Source organism: Pseudonaja textilis, chromosome 2 (genome assembly GCF_049901715.1).
Source record: "Pseudonaja textilis isolate UNSWEBS1 chromosome 2, rPseTex1.2, whole genome shotgun sequence".
Lineage (NCBI taxonomy): Eukaryota > Metazoa > Chordata > Lepidosauria > Squamata > Elapidae > Pseudonaja > Pseudonaja textilis.
The window spans coordinates 237,770,287-237,782,432 of record NC_141991.1 but is presented as its reverse complement, the minus strand read 5'-3'; the positions used below and the strand labels follow the sequence as shown (position 1 = coordinate 237,782,432).

Genomic DNA, 12,146 nt, shown 5'->3' with positions numbered 1-12,146 from the left:
GTTTTTTGTCTTCCATTTCATAATTTTACATGTTCCCAGATTCGGCTTGTAGTCACTCACTTATAGCCTATTTGAGACATGCAGATCTTGTAAAACCTCCCCCCCGCTCCCCCCTTTGAAGTTGGAATTTTTCCTACTTGGATATGGTAAGATTCTGAACCAGTATCTAACACATGCAAAAAGACGTGCAAAATAAATTACAGTGATCCTGAATTATAATTTGATTCTGCATTGATTTTGCATTCTTGATTCAGATTTCTTGGAAGGCGGATAAGATGTACAGTAATGGATAGAGGCAGTATTATAGCAAACACCACACTTTAAAATACTGCAGTAACTGGTAAGACAAAGTGAAATGCGACCATATTTTTGATTATAGCACACGATAATAAGCAGAGAAGGTTCAGTGATTTCTATTCCATTCTCCTTGTAGTTGAAATTCTTGAAACATCTCTAAGGAACGAAAAGAGTATATTCAAATGAAGAAAGATAAGCATGAGAAAATTTTTCAGATCACTGGGTTGTGTCACATACTTTTGAGTAACCTATAGTTTTTAGTGATTGGGGGGGAAAAAAGAGGATGGAAGATTTCTGTAACTGGACAAAACTGCTTGTAATGGCAACGTAATATTTTTCTCTAAATCAATGCCTACATCTGGAGAAAATATTTGCTGGGCTGCAGCTTCTATTCATGAATCTAATTGCTTCCAACCTGCCAGAATAAAGGAATTTCTATGCTATGTTGAACTTACAAAGTTTTCATGATGAATCAGGTGTCTAATCTAATGGCCAAGACTTTCCAAAATTTAAATCAAGAGCTGTTCCAGGAGCTCCTGGAGATGTCAGAAATTTAATGTCTTATATCCTTAATACCTTGGAGTTAGTAACTAAAAGTTACAGCAAGAGTGCTCCAGTGCTAGTCCTTTAAGCAGACCATTGGCAATGACTACCATTGCTATTCCTTTTTATTCTAAACTGAGAGTAACTGCACTTTATTCTGAAGGAAGGATGGACGACCAGTCCAAACTCCAGTTCTCAAAGCTCAGACCATCCATTCCATTTTTTAATCTTTGCCATGATTAAACTTGGAAATCTGGCTTCAAGTAAAAAAAAAGTGGAAAGATCTATTGGTCGGTTTTGTGAGAAGTTTTCGAAGTCACAAATTCTGATTGAAAATTAAGCATTCATAAATGCAAAAATAGAGCACGGGACAACAGTGTTCTGTGGGTATCCTAACCCATTCTGTAGCTTGATTTTGGCTTCATATGGAGTTTAGTGTGTGTATATCAAAAAGACTGAAAATGTGATAGAGATGGTTCTTGACTTATGGCTGTTCATTTAACATGTTTCCCCGAAAATACTACCTACCACAAAAGTCCTAGCTTGATTTTTACATGTGCATCCAATATCCCCAAAATAAACCCTAATTAAGACCCCGCCCATTCCAGGGTGCATGCATAAAAAGCTAGGTTGGGGATAGGGTGCCCTACTACTTGTCAAGCCCGAAATTGACATATGCATAGCCATTTTATTTAGCCTTGTTATATATTCCTTTTCTTTCTTTCTCTTTGCTGGTTATGGGGGTAAGGGTTTCAGGCTTGCCACATTCCTAAGGTGGGAGGAGTGGAGATAGAGAGAGTTGTTTAGGTTAGATGGTTCTCCTTCCTGTGGGAACGAAAGATGACCGTGATGAGACCTGGAGGTGGAGATTGATGATACCAGGCAACATTGATTTACTTCTGTGGGGGAACGTGACTTTTGGGGGTTGTTTCCAATTTCCAATATTATGTGGTATAATTCCGGGTTGTGTCAGATCCAGAATTACAACAGACTTTGCCAATTTGATGCTTTCCTAAATAAAAGAAATTGTTTTGGAAGATGGACTTTGCTCTTTTCTTTTTAAATGGATTTTATCACTTGGAAACCTGATACTACTTAACTTTGGACAGTTGCAGCCAGGTCTCGCACAACCTGACATCTGCCTTGCCATCCCTTTTCTTCCATAGCCGATAACAGAGCTCAAGATAGAGCCAGAGCTCTGTATTCGGCTGCAGAAGCCTTCAGGAAAGCCTTGCCAGCATTGCTGGCCACAAGAAGTTTCTGAAGGCCTCTGACTACGAAAAGGAGGCTGGGGGCGATGCACGCAAGTGAGGTGAGTCAGTGGAAGACACACACACACACACACACACACACACACACCGAAAATAAGACCTGGTGCCTTTTTTGGTGGCAAAAAAATGTAAGACAGGGTCTTATTTTGGGGGAAACACATTGGGGAAACATTAAAACGGCACTGAAAAAAGTGGCATGACCGTTTTTCACATGACTGTGGAGGCATCCCCATTCAGATGCTTGCAACTGGCATGTGTTGCAGTTGCAGTGTCCTAGGATCATGTGACCATCTTTTGCAACCTTCTGACAAGCAGAGTCAACGGGGAATCCGGATTCACTTAACAGCCGCGTTACAAACTGAACAACTGGAGTGATTCACTTGACAACTGTGGCAAGAAAGGTCATAAAATGGGGCAAACTGTAAAATGGGGCAAAACTCAACAACTGTCTTGCTTAGTAATGGAAATTTTGGTCTCAATTGTGGTCATAAATCAAGGACTGCCTGTAGTCCTTTATAATTTTGGCTTGGTACATGTGAGAAATGTATGTGCGATTAAGGCATTCAGTTTCCCAGATCAGAGAGAAGAAAATATTTTTTCCCTACAGTATGAGCTTTGTCACTTTTCCTTATGAACCAGTAAGAAATATGCGGAAGTCATTCTAATATTTTAAAATATAATCCACATTTATAAACATTATAAACATTTTCTAAAATAATACCTCAAGAGGAAAGAGCTTACCAAAAATTGCTCATCTTTTAATAAATAAGGTTTCTTGTTAAAAAAAAATTTAATAGAAAAATCCCGCTCAAAAAACCCTAAGGAATGCATTTTCATAGTAGCACGTAGGAAGTCAAATGATACTCAAATGTTTGGGACTTAAAAAAAAAAACCTTTAACATAGGTTTCTTGACATTTTTCAGTCTTGGCATCCAACTTTCCCAGATTTTTTTACTTTCCAGAAGAAGATGAACTATTTTGTGGTCTTGAATCTTCTGTTCCAAAGAAAGGATGGGAATATTCTCTCCTGATTAAAAATATTTTTATATCTTACTTGCCTCTAGCTCATATAAAAGAGTGAGATGTGTGTACATTACTCTTGCATGATTACATTATTTTAGTTTTGGACCCTAAAGCTAAATATTTGGAAGTGTTACAAATCCTTAGCTTTGTATATATAGTTAAGCTGTTGTATATATTTATATAAATGTATATAAAAGGTGATGAACAAGAATAGCTGAATGTCAGCTGTCATGTTTTCTCTAATACCCGAGATTATGAAACTGCTTACTAGTTGCTTAATCCAAGAATGAAATAAAAAGTGTTTGATGTTCTCAAAGAACCAGGTGCACTTTGTCTAAAATTAGCAAACCTTTGTAATATTCATTTGCTCTGCACATAGGTTCATACCAAGTTTCACTGCAGACAAGCACACGCTCCAGGCACTGATACATCAAGTTTGACATTTTCCTATAGTGGTACCGTTCTTGCCAGTCGGGGAGGTAAGTGACCCCATTGCCTTCTATATATAGTGCTGAGTACAAGTGGGCCACAGCTAGTGTTGAATTCATGGAGCAAAGTTTGGTTGCCAACCTTGGGGAGGGGGAAGAGAACAAAGGCATTTCTGTCCTGCTTTGAAGACACCTAGTTCTCATTGCTCATTTGCCTGAGGGTGGTTGTATACCTAAATTATACCACTATCCTGAGTCAGGAAATGAGTAGGTTAATCAAGCACATCATCTTCTTTACAACTTAAGTGCTTAAAATGGATAAGGACAAGGAGTAGGAATCAGATCAGCTGCATCCATTATCAGGTGTGGATCTGTGTCACTCACTGACAGAATTAGATGTTATTAAGTTAAGCAGGAGTTACCCTAAAGCAGGGGTGTCATGGTAGCATCATCTTACGTATTGGGACATTTTCCCCCTTAGCTAAATGGGGCATGGGCGTGGCCAGTGCATGACACATCCGGCCCACAGGCCAGGAGTTTGACAGCCCTGCCCTAAAGCAATATTCCTTTACCAAATGTTCAACTCTTTCATTCTTGAGCATAGTTAGCTTTACTATATGCCTTTAAATCATTTTAGTATTTTTCCACTGTTAATTTCATTGCAATGACTGGTGGATAGGAAGAAATGCTCATTAAAGCATCAACTGTGAGCTACCGTTTATACAGAGTGAAGCATCGAAATTAAATATTGGGCTGCTAATTTCAGCATTAACTGTTTCAGATTTCAGGACGTTCTCACTTAACTATTAGGATCGAAAATTCTGAGAATTCTAAACAAAACAAAGTGACCACAGCAGACTTTCAACCTTATGTCTGCTGCAGCCTTTAAGTTAAACTAGGAGTGATTGTGCTATCCTTAAAATGACCCCCTACCAAGCCCCTTCATGCAAAAAAGAAGAAACACAAATGTTAGGCCAACCTAGTTTGTAGTCACAAAAGAAAATTTGTCAGCCTTCCACTAGAAGTATAGAATGTTTATACCTGATTTACGCTGTAACATAATTTAAAGTTATTAAACATAATTCATTATTGAAAAGGTTAAAGGTTAAGGTTAGCATTAAGTAAAATAGCTTTTGCAGGAATCATACCAAATTTTATTGTATTTTTCTCATTTTAATATGTGTTAAAGGATTACACTATGTCATATTAAATATTGTTCTGGGCCTTAACCCCAGTAATAGTAGATGGGTTGTCAACAGTCAGATACACCTGCCCAAATGCAAGAGGATAAGTACTGCAATTTGTGGGGGCGGCGGAGGACACTGAATTTGGCAATTTCAGTTTAAGTTTTAAGCAAGAACATTAACAGCAATAGTAATAGCACTTAGACTTATATACTGCTTCACAGTGCTTTATAGCCCTCTCTAAGTGGTTTACAGAGTCACCATATTGCCCCAATGATCTAAGTTCTCATTTTACCAACTTTGGAAGGATGGAAGGCTGAGTCAACCTTGAGCCAGTCAGAATCAAACTGCAGAATTGCTGGCAGCTGGCAGTCAGTCAGCAGAAGTGACTACTGCAGTACTGCCTTTTAACCACTGCATCAACAGGGCTCTTGAAAACATTTTTATAGCTTATCACTTTTCACAGAGGTGATAACTCTTTGGTTGTTTCATTTTATAGAAGTAGACTCTCAAGTAAAGCAAAGAAAGAGATTAAAATCTCAAAGATTAAATATTTCTTTCCTCCAATGTCCTTCTTGAAATGGTACACCTGTGATGTAAGATAAGTTGAAAGACAGTATTTGTCAATCACTCAGTGAATATTCAAGACTGAATAACATTTCCTGATTCTTATCAAAGACTTACAGACACAAAAATAATGGATAAATCTAATTTTAACTATGGCACAGCATTAAAATAATCCCTCCAGTTTTGGTTTACAAAGGCTTGTCTATTTACTTTCTCTATCTCATACTTCTTTAAAAGGTTTTGAAGTATCACCTCTAGGATCAGTACCGATCAGGATTTTCTGTTAACCACACAAACTAGTTTATAATATAGATTAAGAGGAAACTATCATGAACATTAATAGTCATGGTTAATGATGATGATATAATAATAATTGTGATTAAGCTGGCAGATGAGGAAGTAGGATGGAAACATTAGATCCTGTAGTTTGATGCAGTGAAGGAAGAAAAATTTTGCTAACATATTTTTAAAATATTATCTGCCTGAGTTTTTCTTTTATATCATTCCTCCAGATCATGTCAAGGCCTAGTCTGTCAAGGCTGTAGGAACCTTGATTGTGATTTATTTTTTGTGAAAGATATTTGAGCATTTGCCAGATGCAGTTGTTCTTCTGCATATATTTCTACAGTTGAATTACTTAGTGTTTGAACATAGTGTAGAACTTGTCACTTGAGCACTAGTCTTGGTTTGTACTTTTTAAATAAAGTATTCAATCTGCATAGTTACCCATCTCACATATCTAATACTTAACAGCTCACACTGTTAAAAACATGTAAATAACTAATCAAAAAACAACAAAAGCATTAAAACCATTAAAACGCTAAAAATATGTGTGGTCAAGAGTTGTATTTTTGGTCTGATTTGCATATTATGTGTTCTCTGTCATGTAGACAGTAATTAACTCCATTGTGACCTCTCTCAGTTAATTAGAGGAATTATCTCAACTTTTGTGTACTCGTAGAATCATTCATGTCCTCTTGTAACATTGGATAGAGAGCAAATGTGGTCTCTAACATTTCTTTGTACCACTGGATAGCAAATAGAAGTGACCTCTAGTATCCTGTCATTCTCAGAGACCCACAGAATGGATGAAGAGGGAAAATGACTCTTTCTTTGATCTTTTTAAGTTTGGAGGGTAAGTTAATAAACCACGTGTTCAGTGGTGGGATTGTTTTTACTATTGGTTCTGTGGGCGTGGCTTGGTGGGCATGGCAGGGGAAGGATACTGTAAAATCTTCAGTCTGAGGTGGTATTTGTTGGTTCTCCGAACTACTCAAAATTTCCACTACCAGCTCTCCAGAACTGGTCAGAACCTACTGAATTCTACCTTTGGAACACCTATGTATTCCTTTGAATGATCTAAGATGTGTATTTTTAAAAAATCCCTGAGATTCATCAAATATACATGGCTACCTACTTGACAAAAAGTGACTCTGAACAGCAAGCAATAGAACTATTAAATTGTTAACATATAAAAAACTTATTATTTCAGAAAAAAGTTAAAAATCACAGTTAAAAGTTAAGAGAGGCAACAGATGTCAATGATAATGGAGCTACTTCAGTAACTCATGGTCTCCACACATGATGGCATAACCAGGTATTGAGGAATGCCAGAAAATTAACAGAGATTGATTGTGATTTGGGTGCTTGGCAACCAGCATGCATTTATGCATATATTTAATTTATGTACTTATTTACTGTCACATGTTCCATATTTGCAACTTTCCCAGCCAGTTTCTGGCAAGAAAGTCAATAAGAAAACTAGCAGGAAATTGGTAAGTGAGGATTACCTATACAGATAGTTAACCTGTATATTTTGTCAAAATATTTTTCATCATCAAGCAATAGAAATGCAGCGTTGTCTTTCCTATCTTTATTCAAAACAGATCTATTGCCAGATGAGTATTATTTGATATATTCCTAGTTTTGATGAACTCATTTGAAGAAATTTTTGCTAAAGAGAACTGTTAAGATTTGAATAGCTAATCAATAAAGTAGGATTATAGTTAACATATAGTGTATGATCTTAACAGGGTTTTGGTGTGACTGTGATATAAAGTTCATTAAATGAAGATGATGACATATCATTTTCAATTTCTCCTTATATAGTTGATAGAACTTAGGAACAAATGTCCCAATTCTTCTATATACCATTTCATAAGAAATGCGTTAAGTTTCAGTATTCATAGCCAATAACATTTTTTTATCTCATCCACAACTGAAGGAGTATGTATGGTAATATTATTGAATGCACATGCTGTTACTCGTCTATGGAAGAAAATACAAGTTAAATATGAGTTGAATAATATCACAATGATCTGAATGCTGTCTTAACATGCTTACCTTAAAGAAACCCAGAGGAAATGATGAGGAATATAGCTGTAACTTGTCAAATAGTTTGGGGGCAAAAAAAGAGAGAGTGAGAGTAAGAAATCAGTACAACCATGATGCAAAGAAGATATCTAGCTCTCTTGAAGATACTATTTTTCATTTTTTTAAATTGTACTTGACTTACACAGTAAACTTGAAAACCTGTCTATTGAAGCTTTTAAAGCTAAAATTAGCTTCTCAGATTTAGATTTTTGCCCATATAAAATCTAATAAATTTTCCTACAGTTGAATATTTACTTCAGGCTTGGTTTGTGAAACCACATTTAGAATCCTTCTAAATCCATTAGATTCACCCTTACTTCAGAAGAATTGTCACTGAAGAATCCACAATAGGATTTGGAAAATGGGACATTTCCAGTAACACTGAATGACAACCTTCAGTATCCCACTGTTGGCCGTGCCATCTAAGGTTGCTGGGAGTCAGTCCCAGAGGTGGTATTCAGCAGGTTCTGACCAGTTCCAGAGAACCGGTAGCGGAAATTTTGAGTAGTTCGGAGAACCGGCAAATACCACCTCTGACTGGCCCTGCCTCCTTCTATTTTCTGCCTCCTGAGTCCCAGCTGATCAGTTGCGTCTTCTTTTGTTGCCCTGCACAGGAGAACAGAGCTGGAAAGCAGGTTAGTGGGGTAGGGAGAGAATGGAGATTTTGCAGTATCCTTCCCCTAAGAGTGTGGAAGGAATGGGGATTTTACAGTATCCTTTCCCTGCCACCCCTATCAAGTCACGCCCACCAAGTCACACCCACAGAACCGGTTGTAAAAAAAATTAATCCCACCACTAGTCAGTCCCCAATACAGGGATTTGGGGGAGATATTACATCCCATTTGAGCACTATGGGAAATTACAGCTTTCGCTCTAAGAAAAAAAAATCTTCAGTTCACATGAATATCCCTTTATCCTCTTTTGTGCTGGCAGGGAAGGCTTAGAAAGCTTTTTCTTTTAATTTTAAACTAACATAATCTTTTGCAAATTTTCAAATAGAACTGTGTCATTTTATTCTCTGAAACAGCTCTAGGTGTATTATTTACAATTCCTCTTGGACCAAAATCTTTGTTGGAGAAAATTATTGAAAAGATTGAAGCAGGAATTAATATCTTTGCTTTTTAATATAATAATTGCATTTAACCATTAGATATTCAATATTTGTTATTTACTAGGTGATGATACCTTAAAAACCTGGGATATCAGACAGTTTAAAGCACCTCTTAATTCGGTCAGTGGCCTACCAAGTTTTTTCCCCATGTAAGTATGGTAGGTTTTATAATTTTTAGTGAAAAGGGATGCACAGAAATGGATCAAGATTAGTTCACTGGAGAAACATTTTCTGAATTTAATTTTGCTTGGCTTGAACTCAACATATTTGCAATTTTGGTGTGGCTTACCAGTTTGCAGGAAATAGATCGTATTAGTAAAGTTTTAAACCTCCATTTAAAACAGGGATGAAAACTGAGGCTCTTTTATGACTTGACTGAGCATTCTGGCTCAGGAATTCTGGGAGTTGAAGTCCACAAGTCATAAAAGGGCCATAGTTCCCCATCTCTTATTTAAGACAGTGGCTCAGTGGTTATGAAATATGAATTACTTTGCAAGGCAATATTTCATAGGAGTTTTAAGTTGTAAACGTTGCACTCAGTTTACCTCAAGGATCCAAAAATCTTTTCACTTGAAAGAAATCTAGTTTACTTTTTTTTAATAGTACATATGCTTTTTTTTTTTCTAAATTGCTAATAGTGAGTTGCATGATGACATGGACTTTTAGGGGGAGTTTTTGGATTTAGTGAAGATGAGCCTTATTAATCTAAATAAGGATGTAGCATAAGTGGTGTCCGGCATAAGCATGGCTATAACTATGAAACGGTGATAAATTGGGCCAAGCTGAATGGCCTTGGTTTATCACCATTTGGCCCTAAAACTTATCATTGCTTCATGGATGATAGCTGTGAAAGCATACACCAGTATACTGGCTGTAGCCACTTTAAAAGGTTTGCAAGGCTGGGAGAATAATACTTTGCAAGGTCATATGTTTATGGTATTAGATCTCCTTGATTCCATGTCTACTTTGGACAGGAATCATGGTGAATATTAAGCCTTAAAACTTAAGCTACACCTTTTTCAACAATAAACTTCAGAAGGAAATTGGCATCTGATGAAAGAAAGGAGGAAGAGACCAGGTCTTCCTAACCAGGCTTCATTCCAATTTGCTTAGCTTGCAGAGAGCAAGAATTATATCTCCCCCAGATTTTAGGGATAATGCTAGAGCTTTTAAAGGTTTTGATATAAATTGATTTAGCATATTGCTTTTACTCGCTACTTGTCTATAAAATCTTAGCTTTCACCTCAAATTAATTTTAAAGAATCTATGTGCTTGTTTATTGCTTTGAGAGGAAACATGAAAAACGATTTCGAAAATGGGTCTGTTTACCATTTGTCATATAAAATGGTTGGGTATCATATTGCTAGAAGTAGACGTTATGGCCCACTGAATTATTACTGAATTATAGATTTCAAAACTCTCTTTATTTTGTAAACTAGACACATGAGACATTTTTTTATTCTGGTTGTTGAAATCTTCAGGAGAAATATCTTATTAGTTGGTTTTTCTATTACGTTATTTGGAATGTTGTTTGATTTTAGTTGTCAAACAGGATTATCTTTTTAACATAGATTTGAAATATTATATAAATTGGATTAAAAAAAAACAAATCTGTATTATATTGTCTATAGGACCGACTGTTGTTTTAGCCCAGATGATCAATTACTTGTTACTGGCATTTCTGTTAAGAAAGGACATGGCAATGCAAAACTTCTCTTTTTTGATCGGGAAACATTTAAAAAAATGTATGAGATCGATGTCACTGATGCGGTAAGACAAAGTTCAGTATATCACTTATTTTATTGATGCATGAGAATGATTGTTATTTCTCAGGATGATGAATTTTGAATTTTGTTTATTAACTTTAGATTACATGCAATTAAATGCAAACTTGATTTTCTAGAAAATTCAGTTAAATGGAAGGTACTAATCCTGTATTGAATAAGTATGTGATCCCTTATAATAAATTCATCCCATCAGTCAGTAATAATAATGCATGTTTTCTGTAGGGTAGGTGATTTATGCAGTTTATGTCAGCATTCTGAGTAATGCATCCACCAAAAGCAAAACTCCGAGGCAGGTAGATTCCTCAAAGAACGTGTTTATTGGATACATCATATCGGCACAGCTAGCGAAAATCAACTCCCCTAATTAAAAGAGCAAATATTTCCCTTCCCAGATGTCACCGATCACACTGTCCAATGAAAGTAGCTGAGAGACTGCTTTCCTCTCCTCTTCACTTCACTTGCCATTTGTTGCTTGAAAACTTTTTGTTTTGACTGGTAGACAGTCGATCTACTTCTCCCCTCCCTTCCCGCTTCCAAAGTTTGTGGCAACCATAAGGCCGGAAAAGATAGCTTCAGCCAGGCTCACTTCAGAGTTGACAGTTTATTAATAACAATACAACCTGTAAGAGGGCAAGCCAAGAAAAATCATTGGAGATTTTAAAGAAGAGATTGGCAATCATTTGTCTGAAATGGTATAGGGTCCCCTGCTTGAGCAGAGCCTAGGACTAGAAGACCTCCAAAGTTCCTTTCACCTCTGCTATTCTGTTATATTCTGAATTGTATCCCAGTCTCTGTTTGTCATAGATGTCCTGTATGAGCCTTAAGGCTGATAATGTCACCAAGATGGTAATTTACCATGGAGCTAATGAAACAAGAGGCTAATATTACTTAATGTCTTCTGGATTCCAAGTCTTGAAATAGTTAAAAGTTTTAAGGCAATGAACATCATAGAACCTTCTCATCCCCCTCCAGATGCTCTGGACCAAACTTGAGGAATCCCTAGCTTAATTTCTCCATGTAAAGTTTTTCCTTTTTCACTCTTAGTCTTTTTTCTTAAAGTAGCAATAGCATTAGCACTTAGATTTATATATCGCTTTGTAGCCCTCTCTAAGCAGTTTACAGAGTCGGCATATTGCCCCCAACAATCTAGGTCCTCATTTTAGGGCACTGCACACCAGAACAACTAGACATAAGGACAGTTTTTTCCCCAAATGCCACCACTCTGCTAAATAATTAACTCCCACAACACTGTCAAATTACTTTGTAAGACTGTATACTATTATTCTTCTCATCCTTCCTATTACCTATCTCTTCCCACTTACGAATATAACCGTGTTGCTTGTATCTTTATAATTTATATTGTTTTATTTGTTTTCCTAATACGTTTTGATTGCGTATCAGTAACCTATGCATGATTTGATTGCTTATAGTAACCTATGACTATTACTAAGTGTTGTATCTTATGATTCTTGATGAATGTATTTTATTTTTTCTTATGTATACCGAGAGCATATGCACCAAAGAAAAAAGTCCTTGTGTGTCCAATCACACTTGGCCAATAA

At 36.5% G+C, this 12,146-nt stretch overlaps 1 protein-coding gene across 1 annotated transcript in view; it reads left to right on the top strand.

Annotated features, from left to right (window-relative positions):
- The window catches only part of WDR70 (WD repeat domain 70), a 127,755-nt gene that overhangs the window by 82,912 nt on the left and 32,697 nt on the right, over positions 1-12,146 (top strand). The window contains exons 11-13 of the mRNA XM_026715826.2: positions 3,514-3,613; positions 8,862-8,946; positions 10,429-10,567. Coding sequence (XP_026571611.1) covers positions 3,514-3,613; positions 8,862-8,946; positions 10,429-10,567 — 324 coding nt within the window. The remainder of the gene's footprint in view (positions 1-3,513; positions 3,614-8,861; positions 8,947-10,428; positions 10,568-12,146) is intronic.